The sequence below is a fragment of the Nannospalax galili genome, unplaced genomic scaffold (assembly GCF_000622305.1).
Source record: "Nannospalax galili isolate Female #2095 unplaced genomic scaffold, S.galili_v1.0 scaffold101, whole genome shotgun sequence".
Lineage (NCBI taxonomy): Eukaryota > Metazoa > Chordata > Mammalia > Rodentia > Spalacidae > Nannospalax > Nannospalax galili.
Genome location: NW_008345700.1, coordinates 2,390,167 through 2,408,461, shown reverse-complemented (window position 1 = coordinate 2,408,461; position 18,295 = coordinate 2,390,167). Strand labels below are relative to the sequence as shown.

General features: G+C 54.5%; 1 protein-coding gene across 5 annotated transcripts in view; it reads right to left on the bottom strand.

The window, feature by feature from the left end:
• Window positions 1–418: 418 nt before the first annotated feature.
• The window catches only part of Rgs12 (regulator of G protein signaling 12), a 132,513-nt gene continuing 114,636 nt past the window's right edge, over window positions 419–18,295 (bottom strand). For 3 of the 5 annotated variants that reach the window (XM_008841873.3, XM_029567662.1, XM_008841872.3), the window contains 9 exons: window positions 18,194–18,270; window positions 16,605–16,799; window positions 16,249–16,322; window positions 15,644–15,770; window positions 13,581–13,677; window positions 11,516–11,595; window positions 10,951–11,104; window positions 8,971–9,534; window positions 419–935 (listed from right to left, as the gene is read on the bottom strand). In XM_008841873.3, coding sequence (XP_008840095.2) covers window positions 709–935; window positions 8,971–9,534; window positions 10,951–11,104; window positions 11,516–11,595; window positions 13,581–13,677; window positions 15,644–15,770; window positions 16,249–16,322; window positions 16,605–16,799; window positions 18,194–18,270 — 1,595 coding nt within the window. In that variant the 3' untranslated portion in view covers window positions 419–708. Of the gene's footprint in view, window positions 936–7,819; window positions 9,535–10,950; window positions 11,105–11,515; window positions 11,596–13,580; window positions 13,678–15,643; window positions 15,771–16,248; window positions 16,323–16,604; window positions 16,800–18,193; window positions 18,271–18,295 lie in introns of those variants that run through there. The other 2 variants (XM_029567660.1, XM_029567661.1) reach the window with 2 other exon arrangements.

Sequence of the window (18,295 nt, the reverse complement as noted above, 5' to 3'; positions counted from 1 at the left end):
GTGATGGGACAATGAGAAGAGGGCCCTGCTGGGCCATAGGACAGCGCACAGGAATGAGACCACAGTGACCAGCCAAATACAGCTCCAAAACCAAGCCCTGCCCTCATCAGTGGCCACCGTAGGGATGAGACAGAGGGGGGTAGATGTCAAGGGACCCAAGATGATCTGAGGGACAGTGTGAACGGACAAGGCCAGGGGCTTGGCCTGGTCATCACAGGGCTGGGCCTAGAGCCATAAATCTGATGGTGGGAAAGGATTCTGACCTTCAGCTCCCAGGAATCAAGTCATCCTCTCCTCATGCTGCCCCTGACTTCACACCACATGCTATTTTGTCCCTGGGCCTCTTTCTTCTCCTGGGACCATCTCCCAGAGGGCAGTATGTGACATCAGCACTCAGCATGAGGCAACATGTGGCAGGTCCTCAAGAAAAACGCTTTATTGAGCAAAGTGTAAATGCCAAGGGGTATTCAGGGGTTGCTGTGGGGATGTCTAACACCAGCCCCATGACAAAGATGTCCCTTCAGCTCCTGGTTTGGCTCCTGAGGGTATTGTGGCCAAGGTGGCTCCTCTAGGACTCCCAAGGACTCATTGAAAGCCAGGCCCCTGCTGTCCCAAGAAATCACAAGTCTCCTCTGTAGCGCCCATGTGGGCATGGAGGCCAGGCCAGGCCGGGCCGGAGCAGTAGGGTTGGGGGTCAGAAGTACAATTTCACACAAAGGTGGCATGATGGGTACTGGTCTTGGGCTTGGTGGGCTCACCTGGGGGAGGTCTCAGGCCAGGGCCATTTGACATCAGGGGCCCATCAGCCCTTACCCTCCTGGGACCCAGTCGCACCCCCAGGATGCTGCCTCCCCACCCTGGTGTTATTCCAGCAACAAGGTCCACATCGATGATCCTGTTGACCGGGAAGCTTCGGCTGCCTTGGACCCTGCCCCCTGTCACAGGGAGAAGAGAGGCCATCACCTGCCTGGCCCAGCCCTAGGCTTCCAGAACCCATCCCAGTAACCCTGCACAGACACCAAAATACTCCAAATCTACTCCAGAGGTGACTGAGCCTGGGTAGAGGGGCTGCGTAGGTCAAAGAGCACTCAACTGTTCACACCTCCAGGGTGGGGAGGCAGCTCTGTAGAACCCTTTCCTAACCAGCTACTGCATGATGGGTGCCACTGACGGCAGGCAGCTCCACACAGCCCCAGCTGGGAGGTTCTTCTGAAAGAATCAGTGAGGGACCCAACAGAGGAACTGAGTTGCCCTAGGCAGTCCTCAGCCCTAGTCCCTCCTGTCACAGGGCTTTTCAAGAGACCCACTTGGAATTTCCCCCACTAGGGTACATCTAACCAACTGCAGGCCTCGCAGCCCCTTCTGCCTGCCTGCCTGGAGTACTTGGCCCTTACTGTTCCCTTGGCGTGGGACATCTGTCCCCAGCCCTGCTTGGCTAGCCTCCCTCATCCTCTCAGGTGACAGCTTGGACACCTCTCCTGCCCAGTTCTCAATGAGGATGCCGGCTGTCCCCTGGGCAAGGCTGTAATCAGGGAGGGGTGAGTGCGTCCAGTGTTGGGTTAGGCAGTTGAGAGGGCTCCAGGACAGCACAGAGGGGTAGGTGCACCCTGGGGTCCTGTCAGCCTCCTAGAAAGCAGGGTGGGGGAAACTCTCTGTAAGAATCTCCCACTCAGACCTTCCCACGGTCCCTTCCTTGCCCCCAGAAGCAAGACCAGGTCACCTGCTAAAGTCCCCTGATTATCTACCTCTGTCTGTAGCCATTGCCAATTCCCTAATTCCTCTAGAGGGCTGTCCATCATCTCTCAGAGCCTGGTGACCCTGGGTGGGGAGTCACCTCCCCAACAGACCTCCCAGCCCAGTTCAACTTTCAGATGCCCTGGCCCCCATTCTCTCCCTAGTGGCCTGGGGTCATCTTCATCTTTATCAACTCCTGTGGGTCCAGACTGCCCTGTGACTCTTTCCCACATGTCACTAATACCTACAGCCACCCACCCCTCCCCTGTGGCCTGCCTATTGCCCCATCATCATGCCATGATGCCCCTCTGTGCTCTCTTTACCACCTATGGTTTCAACTTTACCCCATCACCCCACCCCCAGTTGCCTCAAAACTACCTTGGAAGCTTCTAGACATGAAGATGGATTTAGAAGCCCTCACCCCAGGACAGTCCTGCTTTGTCTGGGTGGCTGTATATAGCCATTGCAGACATCATTCACTTTGGAGTCGGGGGAGTGGGGCAGAGCCCAGTACTAGTCAGCAGGGGTTTGAGTGGCTCCACTTGGGACAGGCCTCAATTTCCTGCATGTAGCTGTCTTAAGCACTTAGCTAGAGGAGAGCAGGGCCACTAGGGCCACCCCACTGGGGGAGCTCCTGGACACCCCACCTCCCCACTATAGACAGATTAGGGGACTGTGGGGTGTGTTCTGAGGGGAAGAGTCCTGCTTCCCCTGAATCTCCAGGAGCTCATAGGCAAGGTAGGGCTATTCCTGCCAGAGCCACAGTGGACAGACTTAGAGAGACAGTCCCACTCCCAAACCATGAGAACCCAGGACATGGGGTCACACTACACCAACTGTCCCCAGACTCAATTTCCCCAATGTAACAGAGAGGACTTGCCACTGAAGTTGAAAACTTTGTCCCCTCACCTCCCCCCACCCATGAACCCAAGGCTTCTGATATGGCCACAAAGGCTTGGGTGTCTTGCTGGCCTGGCTATTCTGTGAACCCTAAGGCCCCCTGACCCTTTGCACTCACCTTACCCTCAGCCCCAAGCTTCTAGAAGTGCCTTTCATGAGGCTTCACGGAGCAAGCTCAGGCCCGTGCACAGAGGGTACCCAGCTTGTTGCCTTTGACAAATCAAGCAGCCACAGAGGCTCACCTGGTGAGTCAGCACCAGGGCACCCAGCACATGGCATGGCCAAGACTGCAAGCTTCTCCCAATCTGCCCTCAGTCACTCAGCGAACGTTTTGCTAATTCCTGCTGGATCCAGCCTCACCTCCACCTGTCCTGTGCTTGTCACCCAGTCCTCCTGGCTCCAAGAGTAGCAAGATGGCCATGTGTAGAGGCAAGGCCAGTCCCTAACCACTGGGCACCAGCGGGACATTCACATAGAATGCCATTAGGCTCTGCAATGTGACCCCCCCCACCCTGCCCCAGCATGAGAGGCCTGCTCTCCCTGTTAGCCCTGCATGGACACTTGGGAAGATAGAGTCCTCCAATCTTCCACAGACCTGTGCACCCACAGGGGACAGGGCAGCTCTTCCAGGGGCAAAGGAAGTGCATCCACAGGAGGGGCATCAGTACAACACTTCCTGCCTGCCCAGCTCAGACTTGCTCTGAGAATGTAGCAGTCCTAGCCAATGACTCAGCCATAGGCCTGTGTGCCAAATCCAGTCACTTCTAAGCCTCTGCAGAGCTCCCTAGGCTAGGAACAACTCAGAGGACCCCCCTTCCCTGAGCCCCAGGAACCACTGTACAAAGCCTGCAAAGCTCACACATTTCTAGAGGCCTGGCCTGGTATCACTCCTGGAACCAGCTCCCTTGGGCCCTCTGCCCGAACTCTCAAGCACCCAGACCAAGGCTGTGCCAGTAACTCATTTCCTGCCCTTTGGGCCACCCATGGCCCCTTCTTTTCCGGCACACTGGCCCTTGGATAACATATCCTGCAGGTCCACTTGGATGGGGGCTCTGCTGGAGCCTGAGACAGAACCACCTGGGTTCGTCTTTGGGAGCCTGGAAGCCTTCTTTTGCCCATCAATCAGCACTAGCGTCAGGCACCTCTCTGGCGTCCTCTTCATTCACCTGGGGACATTCTTTGACCTGGCTACCACTGCTAGTTCTGGGCTAGGTCTGCCCCTCCCCATCCTCAAGGGTCCATACCCTATAGCTAGGTTAGGTTGGGGGCTTGGCCCTCAGCTGCTTCCCAGCCCTTCCCTCAGGGTCCAGCCTCAGATGTCCACCATCCCTCTGCCCTGCCTGTCCCCACAGAGCAGGGACACTGCCCATTCCTCTGCCACCATACTTGCTCAGAATTGTCTGTACTGCCTGGCCCTGCTACCCCCTGCCAAGCCCCCTGAAAGCTTGAGGGGACACAGACCTGGTCACAACTGAACTGCACATGCAGGAAAACATGGAAGAAGGGGCAAAGAGAGGACCAGAGACGAGGGCCCTACCCTTGGCCATGCACAGGGCCTGACAGCTCCAGGTTCCCATTGGGAGAGAACTACTTAGCCCTGCTTCTGGCTGGTGACTCTTGGTCACTGCCTGCCTCCACAAAGACCCTAATCGAGGATCAGGACTGTGATAAGCTGGGCTGGATTAAAGTTCCTCACTCAGCAAATACCTCCTGGGCCTTGAGTCTATGGATGTACATTCCCTGGGTTAACACAACCCAGCAGGGCACATTGGTACACAGGGAACAGAAGTCCAGAGAGTGGCAGTTAGAAAGACTAGCATGCCTGTGCACCTTAGGGATGGTTCCGCAAGAGGATGAAGTGGCCAGCAGGGCTAGAGAAGGCCTGTGCTCGAAGGGTGGGGTGGAGCAGGTCAGGTTGTGGGGTGAGGGAACTGAGGTGGGAACAGCTAGGTGAGGCTGTTACAATTCACACCTGGGATCTGGGGTAAGGTCTCTGAGCAGCAGCAGGGGACTGAGATCCACTTGGCACCAACTGCTGGGAAAGGCCTGGTGCCAGGATGTGCCCCTAGCAGATGACTCCTTGGCGCCTTGGCAAGCCTGAGCGTCAGTCCCAGGGTGATGAGGTCTGAGCTGCATCTGTGCCTCATGAGGCCTGGGCTTTCAGGGGACCTGCCACATTTCCTTGCAGACCTGGGAAAGACCCCAGGGGCCCTATGGATGTGATTGGATGGGACTTGCCAAGGAGGAGTTACCTCCCACAGACAGTCTGAATGGAACTAGAGTCAGACAGGCTGTGTGTCCTCACCCTGACCTCAGGAAGTGTGACACCATCAGGACCAGGGGAAGCACCCAAGCTAGGTGGGAAGGTCAGCATTGCAGGCTCTGGGAGCTCAGGCCACACGGGGGCAGTAGTCCTGATGTCTGTCTCCATTTCCAGTGGGAGGAGGTAAGTCTCAAAACTTTGTCCTTAGCCTCAGCCACCCCTGCTGGATGAGCAAGAATGTGGACAGTCCTGTGGAGAACTGAGCCACAGGCTCCCAGAGAGCCACTGTGTGACCTAACAAGCACTTTTGGGGTCTCTGACAGCCAAGGCCACCAGGTCAGGGACCCAGTCCCTAGATGGCTATGTGAGGGCCCCTCCCATTAGGACTCACGGTAGCTCTGACCTGACATTTGTGTTTCTTGGGGAGGGGCCACTGGGGACCTGCTGTTAAAGTTGAGCAGAGCAGGGAACTCAGACTGGCCAAATGCCCTCAGGAACCAGGCCTTCCCCCAATGGGCTGGGAGGGGTTCACGGATCTATTCTCAGCCAATACCCTGAGCCTGGCCTGCAGTGGCTGTGCTGCCAAGTAGCTACAATGGGTGGGGCCTGCAGAGGATGAGGATAAGGTCAGGCAGATGCAGAAACCTCAGGAAGGCAGGTGGGGTAGTAGCACCTGAATCCAGCCACTGAAGAGAGGGACAACTGAAGAGCCCAGTCCCTGCAGAGGGACCTAAATGCCCACCCCCAAGGCTCCACAGCTGACCCTGTATTCCTACATTACTGTTGACTATGTGTACCCTAAGTGTGCTGAGTGTGGGGGGTTCTCACCATGGTCACTGCAAGAGACTGTTCTCTAACCTCAGACCCCATTGCCACGGCTCCGTCCTGCAACCTTCCTTCCTCCTTGGGACAAGGAATCCCTTAGGGCAGAACCCCAACACCCTTTCAGATGTGTGGAGACACTGCAGCAGAACTAGAGCTGCTGACTCGCACTGACCCTCCTCCAGACAGACACCCCCTCCAGACACCCTCTCCAGCTCCCAGTGTGTTGGCTGGCCACCAAATGGACAAAGCTCAGAGGGTGGACAGGAATGACTCAAAACAACTGCAGCAGGGCGTGAAGGTGCACACCTTTAATCCAAGCACTTGGGAGGCAGAGGCAGGTTGGATCTCTGTGAGTTCGAGGCCAGCCTGGTCTACATAGCAAGTTCCAGGCCAGCTGGGGCTTCAGGGAGACCCTGTCTCAAAAAGACCAAACAACGCCCCCCGCCCCCGCATGAGAAGACATCCTTAGACGTGCTAGCACCAGCCTGGGAGGCCCTGCACCCTCCAGAAAATCGAGAACAGAACATTCTGCCAAGGGGACAGTAAAGGGAGGGCCTCCGGTGCTGGGGACACTCATCTGCTTTCCCATCACAAAGGGACTTTGGCATTTTTGAGTTTTCTGTGTCAAGATACAAACACACACAAAATAAAGCATAAAGACACACACACTCACTCACTCATTCTCTACAGATACATGTCAAGCACATAAGAGTCACACACTGCAGACACATAGCAAGCACGTGTGCTCATGCATGTCCACCCAAGTACTCAGAATGTCAGGAGGACTCAGATATTTCTTTTATTTGCCATTGCCATCTCATGTGTCAGGAGAAAGTCCAGGAGGGCTTAGAAGGGCTAGCCTGGCTCATCTGGCAACTGATGGTTCCTGAGCCTCTGCAAGTACCCAGAGTGGCTATGGGGTAGGGTGGGGAGACCTCTAGGCCTGGCCAAATCTCCATGTCTTTCTCATTAAAAATTTCACAGCAGTTGTCAGAATCGTGAGAGTAGCTGGGTGGGAGTAGGGCCTTCAAAGCCTGAGAGCAGCAAGTGGCGGTCAGTAGGATCACCCCTGCTCAGTGAGCCAGAGGACCTGCTGTGTGTCTGAGGGCACCCCTACAGACAGCCTCCTCCATCACCTGGAGCAGCCTCAGGAGGTACCGTATCCTCCCATGTAGAGAAGCCCTATAACAGCCTGGTCCAGAGAACCAAGCTGGGGTATTTGGAAACATAGGTGCATAGTGGGACCTCAGCTTGAGGTCTTCTCCAGCACACTGGAGCCACTGCTTCCAGAAGACAGAGCAAGCCATCAGTACCTATAGCTGTCTAGTGACACTGGGGAGAGGCTGGTGGAAGCCACAAACCAATGGGCTGTAGCCAAAGTTCCCTTTCCTACGGCCATCACTTCTAGGACAGAGCTCAAGGGTCTGGGTCTCTATCTCCTTGGGCACAAGGGACTGGCTTCCTACAATGTCTGGTACCACCCCTGTCCTTCCCCCCATGAGCACATCCAGAACATGCCAGCAAAGGCCACCAGCCATGCATCATACTGGGTGCCACTGCCTGTGGCCCCTGTGGATAAACCACACAAACTGGTTTTCTACAGCACCAGCTCACACCCCAGATGCAGCACAGACCCAGCTCCAACATCAGAGCTGTAGCTAGTCTGAACAGAGGAAAGAGGCTCCTCGGCGGATCCAGAGGGGAGCAGCCTGGCTCCCAGGTTGAGGAACAAATCCCAGGCCCTCCACTCCGTCACGTCTGTCCCGGAAGTGCCCAGACACTGGGCACAGGAGGCAGCTGCAGAGACCTTGGATTTGAGGTGGGGAAGACCCTGCTGGTAAGCAGAATGGGGTCCCCACTTTCAAACCTGCTCCCCTGGGGACAGCTGTTCCGGTCCTGCAGTTGGGTGTAGCAGGCATGTAAGAGGGACGTCTTGGACTTTGCGGCATGAATAGTCTCTATTTATAAGTCAGTACATTAAAGTAAATCCATTTAATTCCTTCAAATGTGCAATATTTCCCTAGAAATAAGTTCAATCTAAACTTTCCTAAAGTGAAAACACATTTTCAAATGAGGAAGAAAGGAGTTTTAAGCCAGTCAAGTGATGAGCTCTAGAGTTTATTACTCTTGGAAGAATAGAGGCAGAACACAGAGAGAAACTGCAAACAGGCCGCTCCAGAAGAGGAGAGGAGGGTACGGCTTGACAAGTGCCCAAGCATGCATGTGGGGACACCGCGGCTCCTTGCTCTTCCCCACGCATAGCATCCCTGCCAGGCAGGGGCTATGGAGCCCACCCTACAGGGCAGGGCCCTCCCAAGTGCCCAGACATGAGCAAGTACATGGAACATGCATTGAGGCCCGAAAAGACCCAACCCTGAGGCACCCTGGCCCAGGAAGCAGGGCCTAGATGGGCACACATGTTGCCTGACGCAGATCACTGCTGAGGAGTTAGACAGGAACATTTGGAAACATGCACCCAAAGGCTCTTCGCCGCCATCGCGGGACACCATACACTGGGGCTCCTGGAAGCCCCTGCCACTGTAGTATAAGATCAGGCATGTGAAGTGGGGTGGCATCTCTGCCACCAGGCCATGTTTCTGATCCCTCCACACACACTGAACTTCATACTCCCACCCAGAGAAATGCATGGACACATCTGAGGCTAGCCTGCAAATACCACAGAAGCAGTAGTGACTGCCCAGAGCCTAGCCCATTGGCTGGTCTGTGGAGGGTGGTCAGCGAAGTCCTGGCTGGCCACAGAGGGGCCGACATCAAGAACTCTGGTCCTTGTCAACACAGAGCCCTTGGTTTGCTAAAGACAAATACTATTTTTTTTCCATCTTGAGACCAAAACACTAAAATGGCAGCAATGCAGGTTTTACAGGTAACACCCGCACTCTCAGAGCCCTGACCCCGCACAGGGCATCACTGGATGTGGGTTCCTGTTCCCCTAGCACCTTCACAGGAGCAGCTCAACATGGTGTGTGTACAGGAAGGAGCTACAGTGACGGTCTACCCCACCCCCCGGGACCTGGACCTTGGCTGCCACCGGCTCTCCTTTCAGAAAAGGCAAAGAAGGCCCCATAAATACCACCGAGAAGGAGGCCATCTCTCAGAGCATCTCACTATGCAGAAGTGATGGCCGGGGGCCTCCTGCTTCAGTGTTCCCTTTATTAAACATGGACTGGAGCAGGCTGTGGGCAGCGAGCAGGACAGATCAAGGATGCAGGGTCAGAACCTGGAGATACCTGGTCTTGGAAGTTCCGATGTGTCCTGGGAACTGGGGGGTGGTGGCAGCAGCGTGCTGTTGGGGCTGCTGATGTCCCCCTCCCCCATCAAGGTTAAGTCGGCCACCTGTTCGTCCTCCACAGTCTGGATGCCCCCAGCCTCTGCTTCTGGCGACAGCCTCCTCCAGACCTGTGTGGTACCCTCCTGCACGGTGGGAATACAGGAGGGCCCTGCAGACTTCTGCCCAGGTGCGGTGGTCCCATGAGGCCCAGGGGGGCTATAGGCGGAGCTGGGGCTGTGGGTGGAGCCAGGGCTGTAGGCTGAGCTGGGGCTGTGGGCCGAGCCAGGACTAGTTGCTGGGCTGTCACTACAGCTCTCCTCAGTCTGGGCTGCTCCTTCCTTGCCATGGCCTGGAACAGCTCTCTTGCTAAAGCCCTTGGCCGGGGCCGGGCTGGACAGGGCGAGTTCTGAGGAACCAGAAGGTAAGCGAAGAAACTCGGGCAACACCAGGTCTTCCTTCCTTAGCAGCCCACGCTGGTCATCGGCTCTGTTGCTCTGAGCTTTGGAAATGAGCTCAAAAAACTCTATTGGAAGGAAACCCATAGTGACCATGTTTTAGAGGCTCACAGATGCCTGCCACAGCCAAGCACTCCCTCTCAACAGGGGCGTCTGCTGCCCTGAGCTGCCATCGGCAGTCAAAGGGGTATGAGGTCAGCCACACGACTTCACCCACAGAGCTGAGGCCAATGCCTGGCTCCTGGCCCATCTGTTCTCTGAAGCAGCTAGCTCTAGGTGCCCCTGAAAATCATACTGCAAGGTCTAGGCCCAACACACCCCAGCCATGTAGTAGGTGACAACCCCGATAGTGCTCAGGGGGCTGCTGCTAGTATTCTGGCACACCAGGGACACTTTATACCTGAGCACAGATGATTCTGAGGTAGAAGCAATGGCCAGAGTAGGGCATGACAGAGCCAGGGCCCAGCTGCACTGCACCCCGCTTCCCCACCCCATTTGGGAGTGGATGGCCAGCTTGTAGAAGGCTGGGAGAAGACTCTAGCTGGATGGAGCAGGGGGCCCTCAGATCCACCTGACTCCCAGGTTCACTGCCTCTGGGCAGAGGATGATGCTCCAGGGCTGAGGGACAGCAGGCATTTAATGCCTCCCTAACCCACCTGAGGCTCGCCAGCCCTCAGGGGAGGATGGCTGCCCTGGGATTTGGTACCTGCCTAGCTTCTGTGGAGTGCTTGTATGAGCCCAGCTCTTCACTGCCCACTCTGGAGTCCTTTCTCTCCATCAGGCTGCATTCTTAGTGCAATTCAAGTTCACCATTCAAACCACGGCATGTCTGAACTTTATGTTTTAATGACACTGAGGCTATAAACCACAAGGAGTCTAACATCTCCAACTTCAACGGTTTTCAGAAATGCACACACTCAAAGCATATGTGTCTTACATCTGCTTAGCGGTCATAAAGAGGCATTTTATGGCACTACTTTGAGGCTAGGTTTTGTGGCATACTGGGTCCAGCCAAGGACACCTTAGACCACAGTTTAGGGCAGTGACAGCTGCTAGCTTTGATTCCCATTCAGTGCTCAGACTTTTGGGGAGAAAAAGAAATTTCCCTCAGTTCCAAGGGTCCCTGCAGCAATCCTGGTCCAGGGCAGAGCAGGCATTTCTCAAGCCTCCATGGCCAACGCAGGTCAGCAAACCCATAGCCCTCCCAAGTTTAGGACTTTGCCCTGCTCCCTGGCACCTGCCTCCACCCAAACTGGGCCCCAGCTCATGTCAGGGGTTGGGCTGTGGAAAGTACATGGGTAGGTTGAAAGCACAGCCAGGGCTGCTGGGGGAGCCTCTGGCTCTCAGCTGATAATAGGGCTTTCATGACATTATACCAATAGGCTCAGTGGAAAAGGGATCATGCTATGGACAGGGCAGAATGGGTTTAAGAACTGTACTGTGCATTTACTAGAAAACATGGAAGTTTTAAAAAGTACACATACCCTCTGCTTCGTCCAAATTAATTTTCTGATATTTTTTTTTCCCAATCTTTGCAATAGATTCTTCTCTCTTTGAAAGCCGGGGATCCCTAGCATTTTTTCCATTTTCTCCTTTTATTTTAATAGAATTAGACTTGCCTAGTGTTCTCTCCTCTCCCTGCATTAGAAGGAAAGTCAAAGTTCCACTTGCATGTCAGCACACACATCATTCATCAATACAAATGAAAAGAAAGGCTCAGTGAGGGCCAGGCCTCAACAGGGAATCAATACACACTTCAGGACTCAATCGCGACAGTGAGTTAACAGAAAAGCAGCATTTACGGCCCAACCACCCACCACAGGACAAAAAAGCCAAAGGCTGGCAGCTCATAGCAGGACCCCAGGAGGGACATGAGGGAAAACGCCCACAGCTGGGGGTAGGGGGGGGAACAACCGCCCTGAGCACTGAGCAGAGCCTTAGCCAGCCAAATGGGTGCCAACAGACACTAGGAGCCCAGCTTGCATGGCAAGAGGCAGGGGCCCTGAGAGAGGGGCAGGGAATGTCGGGGATGAGCGTGAGGAAAATTACCGTAGCCGAGTGGTTTCTGGGGCTGGAGCTCACAGCTGAGTTTTGTTTGATAGGCGCGCCTTTCTGTTTGTCTGTAGATGCTAAACATAAGAGATAAGCTTTATGACCAGAGACTCACAGTGCCCCCTGCACAGTGAACACACCTGTGCTTCTGCCTGTGTAAGCAAAGCCCTCCCATCCCATTTAACACGCAAGACAGTACCCCCTGCACAATGAACACACCTGTGCTTCTGCCTGTGCAAGCAAAGCCCTCCCATCCTGTCTAACATGCACACATAAGCCAAAGCCTGAGCTTCCTGGCACAGTGCACAGGAGGACAAAGGCCTCTGCCCACCTGCGGCAGTTGGGTGAGGGAGCAGAGGCACGGGGGTGGGGTGGGGGTCCTGCATGTTTAATGGGAACATTTGGGAGGCTAATGTTGAAAAATTCATGCCACATGCCATGTGTCATGCATGTTCCTTTAGAACTGGACAACTTTCTGAGCCCAGTCTTTGCCCCTATTGGGGGTAGGCTGGCCTCTGTGATCTGAAGATCACTGTGCAGCCACTTAGAGGATCCTAATCCTATTCTGTGCCAGCTGCATGAGCACTCTGTGAGCCTGTACCTTCCCCAAGGACTCACCTGCACACAGACACCCCCCGCCAGCCGGAGAGCTGTTGAGAAGCCACCAGGCAATGCTGGCCACTTGCCCTGTCTGCTCTGCAGGAGCTCCCAGGCAGCACTAAGCCCACCCACTACCAGGGACAGAGTACATGTTTTCTAGAGTGGGAGGTAGCTGAGAAGGGAAGTCTGTCCTCCGTAAGGAAGAGGAAGCAGACAGGACCGGAGCATCACAGCCCAGGCTACAGAACCCACATCCTGCTTGTGGGATGGGGACCTATGTGCCACACCAGGTCCTGGAGGACCCACTTCAACAAAGCCCTCAGGAATCATTTGGGCATGAGCCCTGGCAGGGAAGGAAAAGCCTAAAGTTAGCTGAAGTGGCTCCACACAGGAAACACCTACCCAGATCACCCCTCTCTTGGTGGCTTCTAGAAAGTTCTCCTTCCACCTAGACAGTCCTCTGAGCTACAAGACCAAATTCCTCTCGCACAGGTTTCTTGTGCCAGGGCCCTGAATGGGCTCCTGAGACTTGGAGGCATGGGGGCCCAAGTGAGACTCTGACTAGGATTGACCCAGGTCAAGACTGTCACTGTTTAGGTGCTGGGTGGGAAAGGACCTCTGTGAGCCACCTGACCCCACACATGGAGAGTAACGCAGCAGGCTAAGACTGAGCCCAGTGTCAACACCTATTAGAAAGGACCATGTAAGTCACTGTCCTCACTGCATTTCATCCAGAAGAACAGATCCCAGGGCAGGGCACTGGGTTAAAGATAGGAGACCCAGGGCTGGAGCCATGGCTCAGTGGTTGAGACAGGTACTGATCTTTATAGGAACTGAGTTTAATACCCAGCATCCACAGCAGGCAGCTCACAACTACCTGTAACTCCACCTCCAGAGGATCCAATGCCCTCTTCTGGCCTCTGTCAGCACTTGCACTCGCACGCACACACACCTCGCCTGCCCGCATACACATAATTTTTTTTTTTTTTAAAGAGGGAGGTCAGGGTTGGGGATTTAGCTCAGTGGTAGAGCGCTTGCCTAGCAAGCACAAGGCCCTGGGTTTGGTCCTCAGCTCCGGGGGTAAAAAAAGCCAGGGGGGAGGTCAAAACAGGCTGTAAGGCTCTTGGATCCCTGTTTTGTGGTAACAAAGGAAAAGAGTGCCTTCTGGTACTTTCTGACACTTAGGCATCCTGGGGTGGTAGAAAGGACGTGTCCCTTTCTACAGCTGAGAAGTCATGCCAGGGGTCGGGGTCCTCCTGCTCCAGTCCCGCTGCCTCCTCCACCATGTATGTGTTGGGGGGTGGATCTGGGTTGATACCATAAGGGGTAAAGTGTCACGTGAGGGGCTAGTAGACCCCGGCAAGGTGGACAGTTCAGACTGTCCGTGGTGTGGTTATGAGACAATTGTTCAACAGCTGAGGGGCTGGCTGGGGTGCTGGCAGCCGGGTGCATGTGGCCTCACCTTTCCCTCTGCAAGGATCCTTCTCCTCCAGGACGACCCGCTGTCCATCCAGACTTGATATAGGGGCACCAAGGTCCAGGGGCTCCTTCTCCCCACTCTAAAGGCAAAGATGATGCACTGAATCATTTACCTGGATTGGAACTTTCTGGAACAGATTATTGTAATCCAGTCGCTGGCAGAAAGACTAACCCAGGTTTACCGGCACCTCAACCCTGCTGGCCCGGAGGTCAGGTCACCCACTTTGGCTAACCTGTGGGAGTGTGGAACCCCAAGGAACCAGCAGGGCAGGTCTTTCCACGGGTCACTGGAAGGGGAGGTAGAACAACCTGGTGCAAACTGAGAACTCCTGGGCCTAGCACGGAAGGTTACACACGTCGTACTCGGTTTCTGCTAGCCTCATCTCCACTCTGCTCACAGTCTCCATGTGGCTAACCTAAAACCCCTTGCTGTTCAGAACTGCTCTGAGGGGACACTGAGGAAAAGGCACCATCGTGTACACTAAGACTTGAAGGCCGGCAGTTGTAACAGCTCTAAAGATGCAAAGGAACCCATGCTGCCATCTCTGCTCAGGACTCTTCCCCTGTGCTGGTGCTACCCTGCTAGGCCTATACCACACCACTCTTTTTAAAAAGGAAGCTTAAACTTGAGCTCCTGTTACCAGCAGAGATCAAATGCTAGGTTATTTGCTCTGGAGGGGTCAAGGTGGGTCAGTGTGGTTTCAGAGCTCTGGCTTGGGCCTGGTCTGTGAAGGCAGGACAGGACTGCTTCCTACGCATGGAGGACTGCACATTCACCGAGGAGAGTCTTCTCCCGGGTGGCTTTGCCCAGGGAATAATCTCTAACCACTATCCAGCCCTTTCATGTCTCATTTTATAGATAGGGAAACTAAGGTAGGAGGGGCTAAAGGACTGCATAGGCTCTCTGTAAAGTGAAGAAGAGAGAACCTTGGAAGCCAGGCTAGTTCAGTCTCTGTAGCCAATTTCTGGGCTTTGGATAGGAGCCCACAGTAGGGAAGTGGCATCAAGTTACCCTTGGAGCTGGAGCCTGTGAATAATTGAGTAGGTTCCTCTTGTTTACCTCAAACTCTTAAAATTGAGGACAATTTCAGGGAATATTAAAAAATAAAAATATTTAAAACCACAACCTGGTGTGGTGGTGTGTGCGTGTAATCCCAGCACTTGGGAGATGGAAGGATCAAGAGTACAAGGTCAGCCTGGGCTACACAAGACCCTGTCTCAAAAAATAGCAAAGCAAGGGGCTGGAGCAATGGCTCAGTGGTTAAGAGCTCTGACTACTCTTGCAGAAGACCCAGGTTCGGTTCCCAGGACCTACATGGCAGCTAACAACCTTCTATAACTCCAGTTCCAGGGGATCCAACACCCTCTTCTGACCTCTGCAGGCACTGCACATGGGTGCACTACATGCACACAATGTACTCATACACATAGAACAAAAATAATACTTCTAACAATACCAAAACAAGCAAACAAAAACCCCTTGAAATCCCCAGGTTGAATAAAGCTGATGAAGGAGAAGGCCTAGGAGACACTGCGCCCCCAGCGCTGTGCTGAGTCAACGCAGCCTTGTGGCCAGAGCCCCTTCCTAGCTGCTGGTCCAGAAATGTCTTGGAGCTAGGACAGGGATAGGGAGGGACTGCTGTCCTCTTCCTTAACCCCATTCCCATGATGAACCCCATTCTCACAGTAAGGGGGGAGCCACACAGCATGCAGAATTACTGGTGTAGGTGACAGTGACAGAGCACCTGAGCCCTGGCAAAATATATGGTGAGGGGTGCTATCCGTATTGTTTTCTGGTCAAGTTTTCAAGTGGTGGTGTTTCAGGGTGCCTACCCAAAGCAGAAAACAATCCCTTTCAGAATGAATGCAGTAAGTTCATAAATAAAGGACAACAGAGTGTGAAAATTGGTGGCAGAGTCATGGACAGCAGCAAGGAATAAGACATGGCTCCTCCCTGAGGACTCCGTGCAGAGCACAGAGGCATCAAAGGGCAAGGTGGGTCTGTCATGGGACAATGGCAGTGCTCAGACCTTGGGTGACACTTACCAGCCTCACCAGCAGGCTACCCAGATCCAGGCCATACTTGGCTACCACTGGCCGCAACACCTCTGTGACAGGCTTGGTGGGCTTGGCCTTGAGTCCCACTGACCGATTAATCGGAACGAGATCCAGCCTGGAGGTAGGGCATAGAAACACGGACCAAACATTCAGTTCTGTCTACACAAGACCTCAGAGGTCTCCCCAGTAGAACAGGATGCCTGGTTTGGGGACCTGGCTATATAGCCCACACCTCAGCAATGGTACTTCCTGCACATGGAAGCAATTCCATACAGCCTTTCTGAAATTCACACCTGGGCCAAGGAGGTGTGTGGCTCTTACCCTTCATGATGAAGGGCTGTGGCCTGGCCACTGCCAAGCACCCACTGGGTAGAGGCGGCCTCTTTCCCTACGATGGTTTTAGGGCCAAGTAGCCCATGTGTGGTGCCTGCCACCACACATGACATGGAAATGACTCTTTTATGGTCTGTCATGGGACATCTGCATGCTTACTGGGTAAAAACGGACCAGGAGGGGCCAGGAATGAGAAAAGTCCTGACACTCAAAGCATGGAGGCCCTGGAGCCTTTAAGAACTTGTATGTTGTTCTCTTACCGAAACAAAGTACGCTTTTCCAGGCGCAGGTCCCTGGTGGCCAGGATGCTGCTGTCCTGATGCAGCACTAGGGGCTGCAAAACAGAGAGCAGAGTTAGCGTGGGAGCACGTGGGCCTGACGTGCAGAGCAGCATGCAGCAGCACACGGCTGCAGGAACAGAAGAACCGCTTCAGATTAGCCCCTAGTGCTCCCAACGCCAGCCTATGTGGGCATGCTCTCTCTAACCGCCTGGGGGCCTCCACCGTCAGTGCACTACTCAACAGGAGGGTGGTGGCAGGTATGGGGCATGAGCAAAGCCAAGAAGAGGAAGCAGGCATGACCAGGATGGCCGGTGGCACTCCTGCTGGTGCAGTACCTTGTCCCCGCCCACCAGGAAGAGGTCCACAGCAGCCCCATTGATGCCATGCCGCTCACAGAATCCAGTCAGGATCTCTTTGATGGAGAACCCTGACTTGACAGCCACCACACAGGATGTCCCATCTGGGAGGTGGACGCAGCAGTGCTTGGCAGCCTTATCCCTCTCCAGTGCTGAGGTCCTGCAAGCTTCTGACTGTAGGACAGGGAGACAAGTGCCACAACGTTAAGGGGTAGAGGGGTGCCTCCCCAGCCTGGTCTCATGTGCCCAACAACCCACTTGCTCCCCATGTAGCTCCACACACAAAAAAACTCAGATCAACCACAGAGTGTTCTCTGGTGTGGTGGGGTTTGGAGGCCATGGCTAGGGAGCGCAACAGTCTCCCTCAACTATGGTTACTGTGCTGTACGGCTCAAGTAAAGTGTGGCTGCTGTCCTGTCAGGAACGTCCTTCATGCTGCCTCTGGAAGCAGAAGCAGGCAAGCCCCAAGGCTGTGAGCATGAGCTGCCCACAAGCCTGCATGCTATCCCAAATGCCTGAAAAATCTCTGCCTATCACTCCAGAAAACTGGCTGGGAGGTGGGAGACTGGCTATAGAAACGGCCCTACAGACTTGTCCCCTAAATCTTCATGGTTTTTCCCGTGAGGTGGTGGGTTCCCATCCCTGGCCCTGGAACCTGGGTTTGAAGGATCCAGCAGAAGCCAGTTTCCAGTTCAGGCCTCCTGAGGCCCTGCTCTGCTGGGCCTGAGATCACCATAGGCAGGAGCCTGGGTTGGTCACAGGATGGTGACAGAAACACAGTCCAACTGGCCCTGCTGCCCTGGTCCATAGCCATAACTACAGCCATCTGTGAGCTGCTAGGACAGGAGCCCAGGGACACAGGGGAGCACACCCCAGGAGCCGTGGGGGCGGGGGGCAGAGGATTGCCTGGCTGGCTCACAGGCATAGAGCCACAGCAGGCAGTCGCGTTCTATAGCACTAAGCTGAAGGTACTGGGAGGCAACAGATACCTGACTAGGTGGTCTTTACAGAGTATCTGGAGCAATGAAGAAGAAAGCTGTCTATGGTCACTGTTGGTTTCCCAAAATTCTCATCAGGTCACAATAAAGAGACTAGATGACCCTGAGCTCTGCCCCACTCCTCCCACAGTAGACTGGTGAAGCAGGGCAGGCAGGGAGCCCAGAGGCCAGCTCCCAGGACCCCAAAGGCAGACACAAGCATTGGAGTACTGGAGTTAACAGGAGGTCCCAGCCTCAAGCTCAGGACAAAAACCTGCTTCAAAGTGCCCTGTGTGCTCTTAGTGGGCATTCCAAAGATATTAACTAAATTAGAACAAAAGAATTTGAGAAATAGGCCCAAGGCTAATTTTAGTCCTTGCACAGCACCCTTCCTCCATCTGCCAAACAGTTTTCCATGCTGCCTCAGGGTCCCTGGGCTGGGGGACCCTGAGGCCTTGGGTATGCACAGCTAGTATCCAAGTCTGGTACCCTGTTTATAAAATAAATGCTGGGTTTTCAGGAGCCAGGCTTTATCCACCAGCCAGTAGGGATAGCCTATAACCTTTGGGACAAAGGAAGGTGGTCACTCACCAGGTCCAGGCTGCCTGCAGAGGACACAGAACCCTGGGACTCCCGGCGGCACAGGCCTCCGTTGGCATGAAGGGCATCTTGATAGGGAAAGAGACTGGGATA